The sequence below is a fragment of the Phoxinus phoxinus genome, assembly GCF_949152265.1.
Source record: "Phoxinus phoxinus genome assembly, chromosome: 21".
NCBI lineage: Eukaryota > Metazoa > Chordata > Actinopteri > Cypriniformes > Leuciscidae > Phoxinus > Phoxinus phoxinus.
Genome location: NC_136896.1, coordinates 10074478 through 10097110, shown reverse-complemented (window position 1 = coordinate 10097110; position 22633 = coordinate 10074478). Strand labels below are relative to the sequence as shown.

The 22633-nt window shown below is 37.9% G+C and overlaps 1 protein-coding gene across 3 annotated transcripts; it reads left to right on the top strand.

The window, feature by feature from the left end:
• Positions 1-679: 679 nt before the first annotated feature.
• On the top strand, positions 680-22633 carry gpam (glycerol-3-phosphate acyltransferase, mitochondrial). 3 transcript variants are annotated; one of them, XM_079594588.1, is made up of 21 exons: positions 680-907; positions 5489-5620; positions 6047-6166; positions 6250-6323; positions 8287-8400; positions 8511-8657; positions 9002-9101; positions 9378-9514; positions 9641-9740; positions 11557-11769; positions 13586-13699; positions 13796-13881; positions 13999-14114; positions 15287-15357; positions 15465-15729; positions 16001-16149; positions 17812-17889; positions 18272-18403; positions 20057-20246; positions 21442-21500; positions 22271-22633. In XM_079594588.1, the coding sequence occupies exons 2-21, from the start codon at positions 5522-5524 to the stop codon at positions 22385-22387; spliced, it is 2481 nt and encodes an 826-aa protein (XP_079450714.1). In that variant the 5' UTR covers positions 680-907; positions 5489-5521; the 3' UTR covers positions 22388-22633. The 3 variants fall into 3 exon arrangements, with proteins under 3 accessions (XP_079450714.1, XP_079450715.1, XP_079450716.1); XM_079594589.1 differs by lacking the exon at positions 680-907 and adding an exon at positions 4887-5002; XM_079594590.1 differs by lacking the exon at positions 680-907 and adding an exon at positions 5129-5232.

The following is a 22633-nucleotide window of genomic DNA, read 5'->3' as shown; positions in this document are numbered from 1 at the left end:
TGAGCCGGCAGGTCGCCGGCTGCAGCGTCAGGAAGTATCGCGTGATATCAGGTCTTGCGACGTAACGAATTGCTTTACGGCAAAAAAAATCTGCCAAAATTCAGTCATTATTGCGCTCCCTCACTCTGTTCGAACCTGAACGAAGAAGACGTTGTAAAGAATGTCCCATCTGCTTTGATGTCGTTGATCTACTAGCCTCTGGTATCTGAGATTCGCCAACATGTTTTTCGACAGTGTTGTCAAATATCTATTCCAAAGCTGTAGGGGGAGCTCTATATAGAAACCTACGAGCAAAAAAGCGAGAATACAGCGAAGAAATTCCCGAAACTGCATAGCCCTGCTTTAACAAAGAGTGCATCATTTTATAGTTAAATGGCCCTGGGATTAAAAATTGTTAAATGCGGACATTTTTCCCCAAAGGCGCTGAGAGGACGTATTTTGTTTACCTAGTGCAAAATAGTTTTTTTTTAAAGGAAATGGTGGTAAAATAATACAATTTCAATAAAAATACACACCTGTGCCAATTTTATGCAGTTAGCATTAACACAGGAAAAGTGATAAAAACAAAACAAAACTGAAAAGACAGAAATGTCCATAAGGATGCGCAAAGTAAAAAAAATTGTATCACTACTGACCTTGTTAGCTGTGTATCAACTTTTCCCACATTCTATCTAACTGCGACCCTTAGCGGCTCTATGAAGAATTACACCCCAGCCATGACAGTGTAGCCGGGCAGGCGGAATAAACTCAGCTGTCATGCTCCTCTCTGCTCACTGTGCTCAGTGTCTGGCAAGTGTGGTGCTGCCTGCCGGTTGGTAGTGGGCAGTTTCAAGGACGACAGCAGGTTCACAGTACGCTAAAGAGGGCAATTTCAACAGTGATGGCGCATCAAAGGCATATTCTTGAGGTAAAACTTTCCTCTTTACATTCCACGCTTTGTTTTTTTATTTCGCCCAGTTTAATGCACAATGAGGGTGGGCGCAGGGGTAGTAGTTAGCAAGCTAGCATAAGGGAAAGGGGTTGATCACTGAGTAAACTGATGCAGCGAACACCGGCAAAACCACATGACTTTAAATCCAGATGGAAATATATGATGATTTGGTGTTGATCGCATACGTAACGGAAAGCATTGTGTATCTTAAATACATTTCACATAAAAAGCCCTTACAACTGCTTTAATTAAAGCACACCGTTGCAGTGGTTGGATATGCAGTGCACTGCTTTCAGGACGAAACGCCCTGACGGTGCAGCATGCGCTCAAGCGATCAGATTATTGTTGGCAGTTTGCTCGAGCTCAATGTGGCTGAGTTGACAAAGACTCAGTCAAAGATGGTAAGGCTAGCATGCAGCTACAGTAGCGCGAGTCTTGACCGCAGGATCGGAGGCGCGCGCATTCCTTTCAAAGGTGCGAATCGGGTTCAAAACAGGCCCTGAAACTCTTACAAATTAATCATTTTTTTAAACATGATCATTGAAAGGAGCGTAACCTTCAGAAGTTGTTAATGCCGTCAACCCCAGGAGGTCAAACTAAATATTATATTGAGCTTTATCTATTTATTTTGAATAGGATTTGCAGTTTTATTTTTAACAGTTTATGATTTAATTATGTGATTTAATTTTTCAAGATTAAATCGATCAAATGCATACAACTGAAAGATTAATTAAAACCAAAATGGTAACAAGCTTAAATTAAAGTGCTTAGACTAATGAAACCTGAACAAAATGCTTTGTAGTTAGTGGGTCAGGTCAAAATCACTATTTAGATTGCTAATAGTTTTTTAAACTTATCTGTCAGATGTCACAACATCATGACATTGTCCCTCTAATGTCACCAGACTCCAAGGTCTTGCATATTGACTCTGGACCGTTATATTGACATTTGGTCTTCCCAGTCTTTTATTTGATTACTTTTTTATGAGCTGGTTCAAGACTATAAATGCAGTTTATTTCCTCTATGGAGCATTCATTTGAATTCATTTTTTTTCTCTGTCTCTGCTGTTATGTATAAGGTCCTTGGGTCCCATGAAAGGCGCTATAAAAATATGTTATTATTAAATGTGTAAAGTCCCTCTCATGAAAGGATTCAGGACACGTATAATTAAAAAAGCTAAATAGCTTGAGGGTTAAACTATTGGAGACATATATTATTTTGTTTTACTTCAAGTCAGCTTGAAATAAATTCACCCCATTGGTTTTCTAAATGCATGATATAGGTCTTATTGTGAACAATCCATGCAAATGTTTAATAAAAAAATAAAAAAAGACCTCATAATGTTTAAAAGTCATAATCCTCTGGTAAAAACACCAGACTTTGACTTATTCAGGACTTCTCCATTTAGTCCGCTTAAACTCCACCCCTTCATGCTTCATCTGCCTCCATTTTTGAATGCAACGCCCACATCTCGAAATCCAATTAACAACCGATGCATACAACCAAGTCACTGGCTTACATCTTTTATTTTCCGTTAATTCGTTACAGTCAGATGTACGTAACAATACAGAAGGTATTCATTATTCTGTATTAGCTGATCCTTCCTGCTTGTTATTAAATTCAAGTCTTTTTGACTACAGATTGACAAACTAATACTTGGTAAGCTTCTGAATTATATAGGTTTTCATGGAGTATGTTGTTATGATTCAAATTATTTCAATACAATGTTTGATTATCGTTGCCTTGTTTTACAGTTCAGACGAACAGATTGCGAGACAGATTAACCCACTGGCCCGCATTGCTGGTGGATTTACTCATCAGATTCGATTACGTTTGAAAGCTAGTGACAGCTTCTCTGGCTTACAGCACCATTGACATGGAGAGTGTGTGTTTGTTGACATTTAGGTGCCCATTTTTTACTCCCGTCACCAAACTGTATAAGAAAATGCTCTAATCCATATGGAAAACAAGCAGCATTGCTCAGATTTGCCTCATAGTAGACAACCTTAGATATAAAGCCGGTAAGAACTGCTTTAAAAATGTAGTAGATCATACAGGATTTTTCCAGACAGGGCCCATTCAGCGACTTTTAAGTTTCGCTGCCAATCGAGGGCTATTTTTCACTTTGTCTATCTGAGCAGGTCTCCTTTCTGCAAGCTTTGACATCTAGCCAGACTCCCTCAGAAAACGCGGTCTTCTCTTCTCCTTTCTCATCAGTGTTCTGGTCGCCTTCTGATGTGGTTCACATCAGACAATGCAGGCAGGGCTTCCAGGGTTCAATGAACTCTCGTTTAGCAGCTGTGGTGTGGCTCGCTGTGCACCTCTCTCTCTCTCTCTCTCTCTCTCTCTCTCTTTTCTCCCTAGGCCCGTTCAGCATGTGCTCTGCGTCTTGCTTGGGGTTGTTATTCATTGTGGAGGAGAGATTATCCCATCTTTTCCCCCCTTTCCTCTTGCCTGCTTGGTTTGCTCCAGTCATTCATTCAAAGACCCACTCTTCTGCTGACCCACTTCCACCCTAATGAGAGCATGTGATTGAGTGATCTTAATTACATTACAGTCAGTGAAAAACTGTGGGCAAATGTGATTAATGTATACTATGATTTGCCTTTTTAACACTTACTTAGTTTTCAAGCAGTTCGGAACCAATTTTGTGGTTCATTCACTTGTTTTAGAGGGGGATATCTTTAAGGTATGATACAGTTATGAGATGCACAATATATACATTTCATATTGGTTATTGATTGATATTAAGTTAATTGGTAACGGTCTATATTGGATATTGAATTGTGCATGGCATGTAAATTTGCACCATTTTTACATTCAGATTACTTTGCCGTCATCTAATTCTCACTTTAAAATTAATCTTTAAAAACACTAAGAATTTACTAAAGCTTTTATTTTTTGCAAATCTCAAAATAAAAATCAATTTTTTTATATAGTACATTATAATGCTGTGATGCCTAAATTCCCTTGTAGCACTTAAAACAATTTATTAAAGTTTTTTTAAGTTTTATTTTTAATTGAATAGTAACCGTTTATCGATTATCAGCAATAACATTAAAATAATAGACTTACTGATATCGGTCAGAATTTTTGCTATTGGGACGGGCTCTTTTGATTTGGGCCAGTAAGCAGACATGCCGCTTAAAAACATCTAGAAACCATATAGCAAACACGTTCAGCACCTATGCATTGCAACGGCAAGTTTTTATGACGTTTAATGAAATGTGAAAATTTAGTTGTATATTTGATCTGATTTCTCATTGAGATCTGCATATTCATAATGAGCATGCATAGCATTTCTATTGTTGCTATTTTTTACCCATTCCATTACAACAATAATCAAAACAAAACAAATCCTTAATCCCATTATTTACGCGTGACGCACAAGAGAATCAAGAAAAACATGCCAACGGCTCGGTGTATTCGACCAATGGACTAAACGGTCCCGCTGTGGCTTCTGTAATGCCCTTGTGAGTTGCTGATGGGTGTTTTTGAAGAAGTGCAGTCACAGGGGAAATAAGAAGAACCCATAATAATAGACAACTGTAAACTCTGTGGAGGAAGTGAAACTCGGCACCTTTGAAGATCATGCCATTTTTTTTTTATTATATACGATTGATGCACTTCCTCCACATGCAACAACCAAATGTTGATTACAAAGATTGCCATATGTAAGGTTCAAATAGTTTTTAGTCCATTCGTTAGGAGTGAGATGTTTCTTGATGCACTGAACATGTGCAGATATCTCATGTGGTTTTTAAAGGGTACATTCTGCTCCCGTAAGTTGGCACAAGCTTTGTTTTCCACAGCTCGTCTTCCATAAATAAGCACCGTTCGGTTTTGTTGTCACTATCACTCTTCCAGTTTTCCTCTGACCTGGACAGCTGCTATATTGTATGCTTCAACAGCCCAACTTTTTATTACCGGTTTTTCCACAGGCGGGAGGCCGTAGCCCTTTAACATGACACTGGAAAGTGGACTCTCTTATCCACTGGTTAACAAATCAACAGATAAGAACAGATGTATATAGCAGCGGGTCACCCAGGACGTTATGATAGAGATGCAGAGGTAATAAGAGTGGCTGTGTCCTCATCGCACGTGTGCTCTGTTTGGCAACCGTGAGGTTATTTCAGCTGAGGTGTCTCATGTGCTTTGAGCTGTTGTCAACACTGTCGGTTTTCTTTACCCCTGGGCGGTGAAGCATTTAGGCTGAGCCATGATGAATTTGTCTTGTTGCCGTTCTTCTTCAAATCTTTGTCAAAATGATCAGCTCACCTGAAACCACCTCAGCAGGTTTGGTGAGCCTTATTTGTTCGCTGTGATTGGGTGGAAAGCATCATTCGACATTCCTGTTATTCAACTGCAGCTGAGCTGGAGGTTCCCTGCAGAATAGATGGCACAATGGTCTCGCATTCTGGCTTTCTGTGGAATATTTTGCCGGCTGCAGGAATCTATTGTGAAAAGCTGTAATCGAGCTTGTCCGTGCTTTGACCTACAGCACAGAGGGCGGCAATGGACTGCCTCTCATTCTCTGTTTTTCTTTCCCTCCTACAGTTTTGTTGTTGATGTTTGGCTTGAAGAGACGGGATGGATGTCCGCATGGTTCTGGGGGGTCCAGATAACATTCTACTGGCCAATAATCCCGACGCAGGAAGTGGCTGTCTGAAGCATCCCTGTGAGGACCAGGTAAGCATGGAGAAAGCTAGTGCATACTAAGGCAAGAAATACTAACCATGTTTCCATCCAAAGTTTAAGGGTTGCGAAATCCAAATAGAAAAAGGTGGAAGGAAATATAGCTAATGTATATATTCTTGCAGCATTTATTAATCTAGCTTTGTTTATATCTGCTTTTATGAATAAATGGTTTTATGTTGTATAAATTAGCATTCGTTAATGTATTATGAACTAACATGAATCAAAAACGAACAATGGTATATTTATAAATTAAAATTAATCTATTCTAGAGAGAATTAATGCTGTAAAATAATCCTTGTTAGTTCATAATGCTAATGTAAACAAATTAAACCTTATTGTAAAGCATTACCATTTACTAAGAATAACTTGGTTGTACCACTGATCTTATGTACCATTAACACTGTATTTCTCATGTAGGACCGAAGCTCCAGCCCGTCTGTCCTTCATTCTGTGTCCACCACGTGGAAGGAGGGTCTGCTGAACAGAAAGAGACCATTTGTTGGAAGATGCTGTCACTCGTGCACACCCCAGAGTCAGGTTAGTTTGTTGAAGCTTTTGGCATATTGACCGAATGCACATTTATGTTTTGCATGTTGACTTACTACATTTATGTGTTGCAGGAGAGGCTGTTCAATCCCAGCATTCCTTCCCTAGGGCTCCGTAATGTGATTTACATTAATGAAACGCACACAAGGTAAACCTCAACCACTGTTTGCCATAGGCCTGATGGCTCTGAATGCTAGAGATGCTCCGATTGCAATTTTCTTGGCCGATTCCAATGTACAATATTTTTTTTAAGTGTGACCTGCCGATACCGATTTTTGCCAATTCAGTTTTTTTTTCAAAGAACTATAATTGACAGAATATACAAAAAAAAGATTGACTTTTCTTCAATGCAAAGTTTTATTTTCATTGATAACAAATAGGGCTTTGACTTTTGCCCAAAAATCATATTTGAAGTTTTTGTTTATTAATATTAATATTAGAATATATTAGAATATTTATTAATCATATTTTGACCATTAAATGCCGCGGCGCTAGGGCTGGGCTAAGGGGGCTTAAGCCCCCTTATATATTTTAAGTTATATTTTGTTACCTTGTCTTTCTCATAGAGCAAAACAATTAATCAGAAAAACAAATGTGAATAAGATTACAGCTGCCGCGATTACCTAATTATGAAAAGTGCATATTACAGTTTTATTTATATTTTCTCCTTTGCATTAAAGGTACTTGCAACGTGCTTTTGAAGCGTTGAGCATTGTAGCCAATCACAGACATGTCTGTTGAACGCATCGGCCAATCAGGCGTTTAAATGCTGAAGATGTTTTGTGCGAGTTCACAGAGTTCTACACTTTTCCGCAAACCTGTCATTATTATTGGCAGTAAACTTAGGGTGCAAATAAGAGATTCACGGCAATGTATTTGATATTCTTGATGCTGCTCTGATGCACTCCATTACGCACCGCTCTGTTTATTGGTATGATGACTAAAAGTTCAGCGGTCTAGCTCATCAATGTCAGATTGATTAAAGAAGCCGGCGCTTACCTTTCACAGAAGGATGTTAACAGTGAACGAATACCTGGTAAAATTTTATATTTGACAACTGTTTTACAATAGAAATGTTCAACTACCGACAGTATCTGGTGCACAAATTACTCAACTTTTTATTATTATTACATTTTGCCTTTTTTAATTGAAAATATGCTATAATGAGTAAAACTGGAGTGAATGAGACAAGTGAGTGAAAGAAGGCGGGTGTGCGTCACTTTGCCATCTGAGAGAGCGAGAACGCACAGCTGACGTTATTGCCCGTGTTGCCGCTGGCAACAAAACGGACCGGCTCGGAATCGTAAAGACCATGAAACTGACTGGCTGGTCACTGGTCCGGGTCGATTATGCGGAAAATTGTCCAATTTCGGTCCCTGGCTGGTCGATCGGTGCATCTCTACTGAATACATGACCACTTCTCTCCTTGATCATTGGAATACACACTGCACATTGCTTGGTTATACACCTTTCTGTTTAGTATAATTCATTAACATTGTTTAGTTTATGATGCGTCATTAATACCATAGTTGGTCAGTTGTAGTTTTCCAGCAAATGACCCGCCCTGTGTTTACATTCAAGCGTCAAATGGAAGGTTGTAGGTTTCTGTGAGGAGTGGAAAGTCCGGAAATAAATTATTAAAACAGTTTGTCAGGGGATATTATGTACCTAGATCACATGACAAGGACCAAACGTGGTCTGAGTTGGTTCTGCCAATCAGGGGAGGAAATGGACAGTCCGTAATACTGCAGGAATAATTGAATATTGTCTATCAGCAGTTATTGAAACAGCTCAAATATTACACAGAAAAACTTCAAAAAGAACTGCTAAAGCAAAATCACTGAAACATTCAGATGGATTTCTGTAACAGATCAGCTGGTTCAGTGAAAAGAATCAGCTGCAAAGAATAATTCATTCACAAATAATACTGATCCAGTTCTTGAGTTCAACTCACGGACTGTATGATTCTTTAAATTATCTATTTTCATGTTCTACAGAAGGAACGACAATTTTTGTGTGAACTATTCTTTTATTGACCATGTCAATGATGAAGTCTATTAGGCCTTAATACTCTTATCCATAGACTACTGTTTTGTATTTGTATAATGCAGGCACAGAGGTTGGCTTGCACGGAGGCTGAGTTATGTGCTGTTTGTCTTGGAGAGAGACGTCCGGAAGGACATGTTTGCTCGCAACGTGGTGGAGAACGTGCTTAACAACAGCAGGTAGCAAGTGTTTATTAAAAAGCGAGGAGCAAATGCAATGAAAATGGTTGTTTCTAAGCAGCCGAAATGCATCTTATCATCCAGATTCAATCTAAGTGTAATTGCTATAGGCTGGGATGTGCTATCGTGGAGGTGGCGTCCAAGGGTGATGTAGATGCAGAGTCTGAAGTGGATCCCAAAGCTGTCAGTAAAGTTAAACGGAAGGCCAGAGGATTCCTGCAGGAAATGGTTGCCAACATCTCACCTGCCTTCATCAGGTGCAGCTTTCACATAATGTTTAATGAGTGATGATGCTAAATGCAAATGTATTGTTTTTTTAATCAATATTTAAAATTTAATCAATGGAATTTAATATAATGTAATCAAATACCAGTAAAAAAAATTTAATGTTCTTGAAAGAAGTCTCGTGTCACTTTATTTGATCAAAAATGTAGGAAATATTTTCCATATTGGGAAATGTTATTAGTAAAAATGTTTTCTGTTTTAATATATTTTAAAATATAATTTATTTCTGTGATGGCAATCTGAATTTTTAGCAGCTATTACTCCAGTATCCTTCAGAAATCATCTAGATCTTCTCTCTTTCCTCTGTCTATTTTAGATTAACAGGATGGGTGTTGTTGAAACTGTTTAATGGATTCTTCTGGAGCATTCAGATTCATAAAGGTCAGCTGGAGATGGTGAAGAAAGCATCATCTGAGGTCAGACATCAGCACAAACTTTTTCAGCTCCGCATAGGCATTTCTTCTTATCTGCATTACCACACATATACAGTAGCAACTCCCAAAACAGCCACAGATAAAACCACCAGTTGACAAATTAGCATATTACATCAAGCTATACAGTTCAGTAGCAAACAGCTATCCACCTCCTTTTTATGTGTATTTATAATATATTATTATAGGTGGACAATTACAAATGGAGATTTATAAAAGTTATCTTGAAGTGTAACCAACATTTTACTCTGTGTCTTCTAGTACAACGCTCCCCTGGTCTTCCTTCCTGTGCACAAGTCCCACATCGACTACCTGCTCATCACCTTCATTCTGTTCTGTCACAACATCAAAGCCCCTCACATCGCTGCTGGCAACAACCTCAGCATCCCCATTTTAAGGTACAAAGTCATAATGATCTTCTTTTTATATATATATATATATATATATATATATATATAAGTTTCAACAATAGACAGTTCAACTGAAATGTGAATATGACGTGTGTATGGATTGTACTCCCTCAGCACACTAATACGCAAACTTGGAGGATTCTTTATTCGTCGCAAACTGGATGAAACTTTAGACGGAAAGAAGGATGTGTTATACAGATCACTGTTACATGCAGTAAGTTCTCAGAAACGTCAAATCATCTTATTTGTGTGTTGGTGTTAAGACGGTTGTTTCAAAGCAGATGTATAGAAAATTGTCCCTAAATGTCTTAACGCCCCCCAGTGAAAAGCCAAAGGTGGCTGTGGCAAGGAAACCACAGAAGATTTTAGGTAGTGAAGGGGAAAAAACCTTGAGAGATTATCATTAAAGGAACACTCCGACTTTTTGGGACTTTAGCCTATTCAACGTATCCCCCAGAGTTAGATAAGTCCATACATACCTTTACCTTTTTCATCTCCGTGTGTGCTATAAGTCTGTTTGACGCACCCACCGCTAGCCTAGCTTAGCACAAAGACTGGATGTAAATGGTTGCAGCTAGCATACTAATCCAAATAAGTGACAAAATAACGCAAACATTTTCCTATTTACATGTTGTGATTTGTATAGTCACAGAGTGTGCAAAAAACAAAGTCACATGAGACACATACATATTTTAACCGTATAAATACTGGGAACTATATCCCCTGAATATAGGGCGGAGTGATAACCGCAGCGCACCTGAGACGTGCTCTGAACGAACTCTCTGCTCCTCACCACGGCGCGTCTCAGGTGCTGCGGTTATCACTCCGCCCAAGTAGCAGTGCTTCGCCTTCAGAGAATATAGTTCCCAGTATTTATACGGTTAAAATATGTCTGTCTCATTTGACTTTGTTTTTTGTACACTCTGTGACTATACAAATCACAACATGTAAATAGGAAAATGTTTGCGTTATTTTGTCACTTATTTGGATTAGTATGCTAGCTGCAACCATTTACATCCAGTCTTTGTGCTAAGCTAGGCTAGCGGTGGGTGCGTCAAACAGACTTATAGCACACACGGAGATGAAAAAGGTATGTATGGATTTATCTAACTCTGGGGGATAAGGTGAATAGGATAAAGTCCCAAAAAGTCGGAGTGTTCCTTTAATACCGGTACATGCCCATACAGTATGTTTAGAGTCAGTAAGATATTATTTTAAATAAACTCTGTTTCCTCAAGAATATGACATTGATAATATTATGAAATCTTTCTTGAGCAAATTAGACTGATTTCTGAAGCATCATGTGACACTGAAGACGGAAGTAATGATGCTGAAAATTCAGCTTTGCCAATACATGAATGCATAAAAATTTCTAATATATAAAAAAAACAAATGGTTATTTTAAATTGAATAATATTTTACTATAGTACTGTTTTTGTATTTTAAAAAAAATCAAATTATTGCAGCCATAGTTCGTATAAAAGACTTTTCAAAAACGAAACGTTTGAATGGTAAATTTTGATGGGGAAAAAGGCTATACTACTTGTATAATATACTGTATATATCATATATAACCCAGCACTTATTTACTGAATATAAATCTCCGGTACTTGCTAAGAGAAACTTCCTTAGTGTCTCAGTTTGTCTTTTTAAAAAAAGCAGTTGTCTGCGTGTGTTCTTATTTGTAAAAAGCTGTAGGATTTTATCTTGTGAGCGATGGGAAACCGGAGCAGCTGTAAAATGGTCTGCTCTAGTGCTTAAGTTAAAATGACACAGGGATTGTCATTGTAGCGACTGTGGAGAGGCTTGTGATTTCGAGGTGACTGTCACAGGATGCTGATGGATTACTTGTGCATTATTCATGCTGTCTCCTGTTGTGCACCACGTTACCACAATGGACTGCTTTAATTACAGGGAATTTGGAAAGAAAGGGTCATGGATCTTAGAGATTGTGATAGTCTTTGGAGATATTTAATGCATCAGCGTTTATTGTTGTGTGGGTCATTCTTCTGTTTCCCACTCATTTTCAGTACACAGAAGAATTGTTGCGGCAGCAGCAGTTTCTGGAGGTGTTTTTAGAGGGCACGCGCTCTCGAAGCGGGAAGCCGTCTCCAGCACGTGCCGGCATGCTCTCCATCGTGGTTGACACACTCTGTGTCAGCAGCATCCCTGATGTTCTGATTGTGCCTGTTGGTATCTCATATGACCGCATTATTGAGGGAAACTACAACAGCGAGCAGCTGGTAGGCACTGTGGTTAAATTCACCTTTTAAGTTAACAAATATTAGTTCGTTTTTTAGGGTTAAAAATGTATATATTTTTTAATAATTTCTTATTTTTAGGATTATTTTTAATTTAATGTTCAAAGTTAAAGCTGCAGTCTGTAATTTTTTTGGGTTAAAAATTATCGAAAATAAATTGAGCAAGTACAAAACTATCTGCTTGCCTTAGCTCGATTCAAAATGGTAAGCTTCTAATGTTTTTAATTCCAGTGGTACTGGTGGATTTCCGCGGAAAATTCGAGCATGTCTTTGCGTCATTACGTCACATTTGCACACATAAAGTAGGTGTCTCCGCTAGTAGGCTATATTGCGTGTGAGGATGTTGGAGGTGGAGATTTATAGCCTTTTCTCACAGCACTTGATATAATTAAACTTATCAATTTGATGGCGGATCCAGAAAGGTTCAAACGACAGTCACCAACTGGAGATTCCCCCTTAGTAAAATGCAAAAGACTTCGGACTTCGTAGTGGCTACAGAAAAAAAGAGACTGCAACCGGCCCACTCGAAAACAAGGATAAATATCGGAAGGGCATTAAATGTAGTCACGCAATGCTGATGTTGTATACATTAAACAAAGTATCATTTGCATGGTTTGATGTGATATAAGCGATTGTTAGATTTAATCAGCGCGATTTACTGGAATGCTTTTTTTTCCCTTAGTTGGTCAGAACAAAAGTGGATGTTACTTACTTGTTCAGATTACATTTTCCGGTGAAAATTCTTATGTTGGTCATGCTTCCAAAAAGTGGATTCTGTGATTCCAAATGTCAGTATCCACACCGGCGCGGTGACTGACAGCCGCACATTCTCCTCAAAACATTGGATTCATCGGCACTATGCCGTGCCAAGGCACAACCCACGTAAAGTTGATTATTCCGTGAATAACTGCAATTGCAGATTTCGAACAGAGATCGCGACAGAGGAAAAACTATGGACTGCAGCTTTAAATATTCCAAATATAACTGTTATAATCTCAATATAGTGTGCAACCCTAGTCTACATAATACTACACACATTTTTTTTTTAGTACTTCACTATTTTTTGTGCTTTTTTTAATTATCGTATTTTCCGGACTATAAGATGCTCTGGAGTACAAGTCGCATCAGTCAAAAAATGCGTCATGAAGAGGAAAAAAAAACATATATAAGTCACACTGGACTATAAGTCGCATTTATTTAGAAATTTATTTCACAAAATCCAAGACCAAGAAGAGACATTTAATCTTGAAAGCCAAGTTATTCAACTACACAATAGCACACAGAACAACAGGCTGAATAGATGTCCGGTATGTTAACGTAACACATTAACAGTTATTCAGCTACACAATAGCATAAAGAACATATACCTGGGAGGCTGAATAGGCTAAATTAACATAATAACAAGCCAGCGAGTCCAACAAGTTACCGGTAAGCAAGTTCACCAAGCTCTCGCGACCTCATTTCACATCACTAAATCCATTGAATTCTTCATCCTCGGTGTCGCTACTGAACAACTCCACTAAATAGAGCGCCCTCTCGCGGCTGTAGACGGTAATGTTTTCTCTTGGTTCATCTCAGTCAGTATGAATTAATTTTCATATATAAGTCGCACCTGACTAAGTCGCAGTACCAGCCAAACAATGAAAAAAAGTGAGACATATAGGCGCATTTTAGCTGAAATCTTTTTTTTCTTTCTTTCTTTCTTTTTATCTTTTGTGATCACTGCCAAATGTGTTGTTGTTGTTGTGGATGTCATTTCAGTTTTTGCTTAATGTTCCCGCTGTTCCCCTCACTTCAGGGCAAACCTAAGAAGAATGAGAGTCTGTGGGGTGTAGCCTGCGGCGTGTTCAGAATGCTCCGGAAGAACTACGGCTGTGTGCGTGTGGATTTCACTCAGCCCTTCTCCCTGAAGGTTAGAGCAGCTCTTCTGCTCCTTATTTCTCTGTTTGGCCAATACATTGCAGATCTCTCCCCTTAATGTCTGGATCTTGCTTCTCTGCCGCTTTAGGAGTACCTGGACACGCAGCGCAGTCGGCATCTCCAGGCCTCTCTCACGCTGGAGCAGATCCTTCTCCCCACCATCATCGCTGCACAGTATGGCCTTTAGACTGCTAGCCACCAACATAATCATGTGGACTGCTGTTTGTTATTGGTATGTAGAAAGATGTGTGTGGCTAATGGGATTGTGTTGAATTATGCTTTTCTGTGCAGACCTGATCAGGCTGTTTTTAATGGAGAAGATGAGGATCATCTGAATTCTAGAGACTTGTCAGATGAACCCTGGAGGAGGCAGGTCATCAATAACCTGGCCAAGCACGTTCTCTTCAGTAAGGGCAATCTAAAGACCATGATGCATAAACAGTTTCTTGGGCAGTGGGGGATTTTTCAAGCATCGAGGGTGGCGGATTGGACAAAATTGATGTTTATGTGGGATCAGCAGATTTATAATGAAAAATAGCATTACTGCTCATCTATCAACTGCCTGAAAAACCTGCTTCTATATCATGGCCTACAGAATCACTGACATTCAAAATCTGAAAACATGGGCTCATTGTTCAGAACAAAAAGAATATAATTTCTAATATAATTGGCAAAAAATACCAACACATCTCACCAAACAGCTAGTGAGTGAATCTTATTATATATATATATATATATATATATATATATATATATATATATATATATATATACCACTGCAAAATTAGAAGTTTCTCTGGATTTATTAATTATATGTATCTGGCGACTATCGATAATAAATCTAATATATATATATATATATATATATATATATATATATATATATACACCAATATTAGATTTATTATCTAGATTTTTGGGTGAAATATGGCCCGGACACATTATGTATACAGCACCTGACCGTTTTTGTAGGTTACTGCTGGTCAGTCCTCACCATGGTGGCATGTTGTTCTTGGCCAATCACATTCTTCTGTGTTTGAACGCCCCCTGTTGGTGCAGTTTTTTTTTTTTTTTTTTTTGAGGACAGGACACCAGAGTATCGGCACTCTGAGGTGGAATTGCAGCTTGCTTTTGAATGTTTAATATAGACTGTCATGAACCCAGTTTTCTGCTCTAAAGTCACAGTTTTTCCCTCGTACAGCATTTTTCAGAGACTTTCAAATGTTTTTCAGCACACAGACAATGTCATGGAGTTTGTAGATCATGCAGTTATGAATTTAAATAGTGTCCTTTCATGTCCCCTCATCAGAGCATTTTAAGGGGGAAGTCAAGTGTGTAATTTCTGTGGAAATGACTTGCATGTGGACTGTTTTGCCACAGTGTTTATGTACACTTTTCTGGAAAGTTAACCTATGAATAGATATAGTTATGTCTACATATTAAGCCTGGATTTTGACATTGAACAAAAATGACACTTTTAAGGGTCAGTCTCTGATTGATCGGCATCTCCTCCAGTTTGTTTCAGTTAAAGCACTTTCACTGTCAATCATTTTGATCGCTGCCTTCTTGTTTCCCATAGCCGCCTGCAAGTCATCAGCAATCATGTCCACTCACATCGTGGCCTGTCTCCTCCTGTATCGGCACAGACAGGTAAGGACCATCCTCGCTTCCTATACAGCACGCACAATGGCAACCCTTCCTTCTTTGGCTAGTTTTATTGGTGTATAACCATTGTAACAAACGGTTGCATTGGCCAGGGTGTGCTGCTGTCCAAACTGGTGGAGGATTTCTTCAATATGAAGGAAGAGATCTTGTCACGGGACTTCGACCTGGGTTTTTCTGGAAACTCGGAGGACGTGGTCATGCACGCGCTCAGCCTTCTGGGAAACTGTGTGAACGTCACCAGCACCAACAGAAACACGGAGTTCATCATCGCCCCTAACTACACTGTGCCCGCACTCTTTGAGCTCAATTTCTACAGCAACGGCCTTTTCCATGTCTTCATTGCAGATGCCATTATAGGTAAAAAAATCAGAGACGCCACATGTCATAATTAATTTGCCACTCTAGGGTCTATTTTTGATTCTGCCTGCAAATATTGTAAAGTTCTACTGGTATTTGTATCAGCTACTGAGGTTTTGGTATTATGGTGACCCTAATACCCTGATACAAATGAACATGGACTTTGGATGCATACCGAATTTTACAAAGACTGATGATACTTGGCTAAGGTTGTCAAAACAGATGTAGCACATAGTTTAGAAATGATCGAAACTGTTTGTATGTGTGCTAGCTTGCAGCGCGCTGGCCCTGCTGAGAGAGCAATCTGCAACTTCACTGAATGAGCAGAATTCTTCATCCACGCTGCTCAGTCAGGAGAGACTGATCCGCAGAGCTGCAGGCCTCTCCCACTTTCTGTCCAATGAGGTGGCAGTAGCGCTGGTATGCACTGGCATCACTGTTACAACTGTAGCACCACCATCTAGTGGTTGAATATGGATATAGTATCAAGAACAAATTTAAATGATGACTTTAAACTTTTGACTACATAAATCAACATTAAACGTTTACAATTGAAGTGAAATTCAGTACAAAAAATAGTTTCACTATAGACTAAAATAGCTTATTGTACTGTATAACCACACTTTAACAAGGGATTTGCTTGAGTTTATTTTTGTTACTTTCAAACTTTCTTTTCCTTTGTGCTATGTTATATTACTGGGATGTTCTTAATTGCGTTGTTCAAATTAAAGGGTTAGTTCACCCAAAAATTCTGTCATTAATTACTCGCCCTCATGTTGTTCCAAACCCATAAGACTTTCGTTGATATTCGTAACACAAATGAAGATCTTTTGGATGAAATCTGAGAGCTTCCTGTCCCTCCATAGGCAGCTACGCAAATAACCGTGTTCAGCGATCAGGTTTTATGCACAACTTCGAAGTGTGTGTGTGAGTGTGTGAGTGTGAGTGTCTGAACTTTTTGAAGTGTCAAAGTTTCAGTTGTGTAGCTATCTATGGAGGGACAGAAAGCTCACGTTTTTTTTTTTTTAGGTGAACCCTTTTACCGACATTGACAGCTCAGGGACAGCCCCTTAACTGTACAGGGTGTACCTCGGTTACTAAAAGTACAAAACCTGTGTCCTCTTATAGTCTCCATGTCATGTGATTGCACCACAGAAAGTTACCAAATTCATTTATACAAATACATTCACATCCAATACTTCACCATGCCATTATATGAACATTTATCAAACCATCATTTAAATATATATACATATCAACAATATATGAGTTTCTAAATATATATAAGTAAATAAATATGCCTATGGGTCATTGCATATTGTCCGTGTAAAATTACCTTGCATACAAAAATGGACATATTAACTATTACCATGTCCATCCGTGTATCCACCATATATATACATATAACCATTTATTTAACCATGTTGACATCAAAAATATATAAAAACCTCATTCTTGATGTGAGTGTATAGAATCACACATCTAATGTATCATCTTTATCATATTTAACTTTAAAACTTCTTTAGGTAAAAACAAAGTGGTCAACTATTTTTATCCACTATATAAGACTGATTAAAGGCAGACAAATGTAAACTATCTTAAGTGAGTTATTTATCTTACAAATATGGAATGATATAGTCTCTCTCTGAATATTTGGTCCTCATTATTCAATGGTGCAATTTTGAGAGAGTAACAGATGCCTTTAATCAGTCTTATATAGTGGATAAAAATAGTTGACCACTTTGTTTTTACCTAAAGAAGTTGTAAAGTTAAATATGATAAAGATGATACATTAGATGTGTGATTCCATACACTCACATCAAGAATGAGGCTTTTATGTATTTTTTATGTCAACATATGGTTATTTATATATGTATATATGGTGGATACACGGATGGACATGGTAATAGTTGATATGTCCATTTTTGTATGTATGGTAATTTTACACGGACAATATGCAATGACCCATAGCCTATGTATTTATATATGCATATATACAAGATTACTGATTAATGTTTCAATTTGATAAAGAAATACACAGGTTATTCATTGAAGTGTATTTGTTGTCTTTACTTTCTATAGCCTTGTCAGACTTTGTACCAGGTCTTCCATGATGCTATCACCAGGTTAATTCAGTATGGTGTGCTTACTGTAGCTGAGGTGAGCTTTGTCAACTCTCATGTCTTGTTGCTTTTTTTTGTATTTGTTTTAAAGCTACAGTACTTAATGGAAAAATGCCATCACAGACCATATAATGTTTGAATGATGCTATGATATTTCTGTAAATTCCTTAAGTATCTACATTGACACTCTGTTTAATTTGAGACTTAATATTTTGCTATTAGCTTATTCTAATTACCACTTCATTATTTACTTTATCAATCAGTGAAGGTACATATATCAGCTAGTTTTTCTTTATGGGAAATACAACACATCAAATAATATTAGTTCATAATATTAATATTATTTGTGAGTCAATCATTAATTAATTGACTCAATTAATATAATTCAATAATTGACTGAAATTCATCTTTGTGTTCAGGAGGACCAGGAGGAGTTGAGCCCTTCTGAGGAGCCTTGGCCCAAGAAGTTTCCAGAGGCTCTTTCTTGGCGAAGTGATGAAGAAGATGAAGACAGTGACTTTGGAGATGAGCAGAGAGACCGTTACCTAAAGGTCCATATTATACTGCAGGGGCCTAAACATTGTTAGAAATTACATGCGTAACACCCAGAATAAGAAGAGTGAAATGAAAGTTAATTGTTTGGCTAGAGTAACATCACTCACAGAAAACAAAACCATGATCTTAAGTAAGAAAAAAAAGATAAATTCCTTTTAAATAAATAAATAATAAAAATCTCTGAAATAAGTAGTTTTAAGGGGAAATGTCTTACCTGGAAGAGCTTAAAGGCACAGTGTGTAAGTTTCGCCGCTAGAGGTCGCTTATTCAAAACAATAACGAAGGTGTAGCTTGATGATGCCTTAAATGTGTGGAATCATGGGAGGTGTTGTCTTCACCTCCACAGCCGATGGAAAGCAATCTGACGGGATTCAGGCAGAAATCATATTCATGGGTGAGCTAATGTATTAATTTTATTAACGCTACTGTGGTATGAAGCGGGGCTGAGAGCCGAGGCCATTTTACTTTGCTGTTTTTATCATGCTTCTATGCCGCAGTCGGCCGCTCCTTTCGTTTTGTTGTTTATTTATATTTTATGATTAAAGTTACGTTTAACGTCCACCTCCTCCTTCCCTGAACTTGAACTTTGTTACAGTTACGTTTGATCACTTAAATTCACATAATTTTATTTCATTGGAATGAAACAGCCACGAGTCCTGAATTACTACTTATACAGGTAGCTTTATTTGACGAATTAAAATTGTAGGGTAATGCAGCGCTGTTTTACTTGGCCAAACAATCATAGTAAAAATACATTTGAGTTTGTTGAAAGTTCTGTTATAACGTTACTCTGTGCTTTCTCTCGGTGGCTGGTATGAGACATTTGTTGCAATCTAGATCGAAATTAGAATATTATCTTAATAAAAGCTGGATGACTTGTGTTGTTAAATGACATTTAGTTCATTTTAAAATATATTGTATGGTGAAGCATTTATAGCAATGTATATTGTATGCATTGCTATAAATAAAACTCTTTTTGATTATGCTTTGTTACCCAATTGACCAAATCGAATTTTCTCTGAGGCATGGTACAAGCATGTTACTCGCGGTAACTAAAAGATGTGTTGGGCTATATAAGAATTATTTGTTTTCTGTCTATAAAGGTATCCTAACAGTTGCTCACCTGTCTAATAAAACGCATAATATATTAAAGCGTCTTTAGTGTTTCCATGGTTTCTAGAAGTTAAACCAGAAATCAGAGTAAGGCGGATATGACATCATTGACATGTGACACGGGTCGTTACACTGGTTAAAACAGCTGATTTCTCTAGATTTAAACATTGTAAACATTTGTGATGATATCAGTGCACAAGTCAACAAAATAACACTGTTCTTCTGTTTTTTGGATATTTTAATCCAAAAATCTTGCATATTGTGCCTTTAAGACAAATAGAACCAAAGCTTTTTGACCTATTCATTTAGCCTATTGCAGCAAAGAATGAGATCATTCTCCACATTGAAGATACTAAAGTTTGAGGATTTATGAAAGGGGTCTATATCAGGTATTTAAAAAATTTCCCCTGTAGAAAAAAAAGTTGATGCATGGTTTCATAACTCTTTTAAAATCCCCTCATTAAACCTTTTAGAAGAAATATTATGCCATTACATATTATTAAACCCCACTGTGCTGTTTTTTTATTTTATTGTAGGTTAGCCCATTAGCTGAGCACCAGGAATTTTATACTTTTCTGCAGAGGATTCTCACTCCAGTGCTGGAGGCCTACAGTTGTGCTGCTATCTTTGTACACCACCTGAGTTCGCCCATGTCAGAGAGAGAGTACACATATCAGCTTTTCAAGTATCTGCTAACGCGCACAGAGAGAGGAGTGGCTGCATACGGTAAGCCAGTTTCAGTTTGAAAGTTTGTTTCTCCACTACCACCGTAGAGGAAATTCAAGAAATCCCCCCCCCCCCCCCCCCCCCCTAAATCTTTCCCCGCCGTGGCAAAAAAAAAATCTTGTAATTTTCTTTTCTTGCATCATAGTTCCAATCTGATTGTTTGTTAAATGATAATTCCGGTATTTAACACCTTGAGTCTATATTGTAGTTTGTTTTGGATGAACAAGAGTGGTGGACAAATTTTTTTGACAATGGTTCCTCTCTCGAGTTTTTGAATTGGAGAATTGGCCATGGACCCATTTAACATTGGAGTCAATGGGCATGTCCGAAAATGTCATTAAAACAACCTTTAACATTAGTTTTCAAAACTGTGCAACTCACCGAGTGATTAGTGGTGTTCGTTGATGTTCCAGAAACAAAAAGTGTTGCAAAATACAGTTTCTGTCGTGTTTTATTCGTCATTTTGTAAAATCCCATTGAATTCTGTTGAAGGACTGAGTGCTCGTTAATATAAATGCGCTACCGGAAACGGAAAGGGGGCTGTTTACATTTGGTCGATGTAGTCTTTTTGCTCGCTTCCGTTTCTCATAAGGCTAGCGAGCAGAGCAACTGTTGAATATTGAATATTGAAAGACATGACCACTGACCAGTGCAATATGAAGTTGAACTCGACCGTGAGTGTCCAGCGAGACATAAACATCGGTTATCGCCATTAAGTGGTCGGGAGTGTGCTAACGCTTCAGATTAAAATATTGAGCGGAAGTTACACGGTTGTGAAGTGTCTGAAAAAATAGTTCCACTATAGCAAAATAAACGGATTGGAATCATATATTGCGATAATATATTGTTTATAATCATAACTCAACACCACTAACCACTCGGTGAGTTTAACAGTTTTGTAAACGAACATTATTGGCTGTTTTAATGACATTTTCGGACATGCACATTGACTCCAATGTTAAATGGGTCCATGGCCAATTCTATTATAGTCAAAAACTCGAGAGAGGAACCATTGTCAAAAAAATGTTGTCCACCACTCTTGTTCATCCAAACTACAATATAGACTCAATGTGTTAAATACCGGAATTATCCTTTAAGCTCTTTGTGCTGGAATCTTGTATGAAGGGTGCTCTATAAAATTAATGTATTAATATCGATGACACTGATGGGAATGTATTTATTTGTTTGTTTTTAGGAGAGAGTGCCACACACTGCCTCGTAAAGAACACAGTGAGAACATTTAAAGAGCTGGGGGTGAGAGAGCCGTCCTCTATCATTTACTGCTTACTCGCAGATCTAAACCACTGACATGCAAAATATTAGAATTTGACTCAATGTGCCATGTTGACGCTCTTATTGCATGCCTAATTAATGCATTTGCATTTGGTAGATTATCAGTGAATAACTCCTTAAACTCTCAGTCTGTTCCTCACACAAAGCTATCGTATGACTTCTAAAATCAGAATGAATGACAAAATAAAAAAATTACTTCAGGCTTTTTGAAGATTAACATGATACCTTATAGTTATACATATTTTGTGTTCCATGAATGAAAAAAAAAAAACTGCGGGTCAGTAAATGATTTTGAACTAATAATCCTTTAATGGTGCTCTTGCAAAGCAATACTGCATTTAAATGTATAAATTTATCTTTAAATGTTTTAAAAGCCATTTTCTGTATTTAAAATGTTGTGAATGTAGGCCTGTTTTACAAAACAATGTAGACCTTCAATATTCTTTAATTTCTCCCCAGTTTTAAGATACGCCATTTATCAGCTATAACATGAAAATAACATTGGTGTATCTTTAAAAGACAGAAATGAGAGAATGAAAGACAGAAAAGAAAAAGACAAAGAAAGAGAGAATGAAAGCGAGCCAGTGGTCTAAATTATTTAAACCAAGAAAATAAATTGAATGTGCACTTGCTATTCTTTTCCTGTCCTATTTTTCTTTCCCCCCGTCCCCGGTCTGAAGTACTTCCTGTGGTGTAAGTGGTTAACTAATCATGCTACTTGTTATTCACAGGTGCTTAAAGAAAGACGAGAAGGCAGTGTGTGCAGTCTGGAGCTGAGCAGTTCTTTCTTACCTCAGGCCAACAGGAACAAACTCCTGCAGTACATTCTGGGTTTCAGTCTGCTGTGACATCAGCGCAGCTGTGCTGCTCTCCACCCCACTCAAGGGCTTTTTACTGGCTAATCATGACTGTCAAAGGTGCTACTCTAAGGAAAGCTTTACCTGGAAGTGCCTTCACCAAACGCCTCATACTAGACTTATAAGTTAGTCTTCCCTTCACTATAAACCACTTATGCAGTCTTCAATACACTAGTAGTTCTTTCAGCCCTCTCGTTTACTAGAAGCTCACACACACACACACACACACACAATACT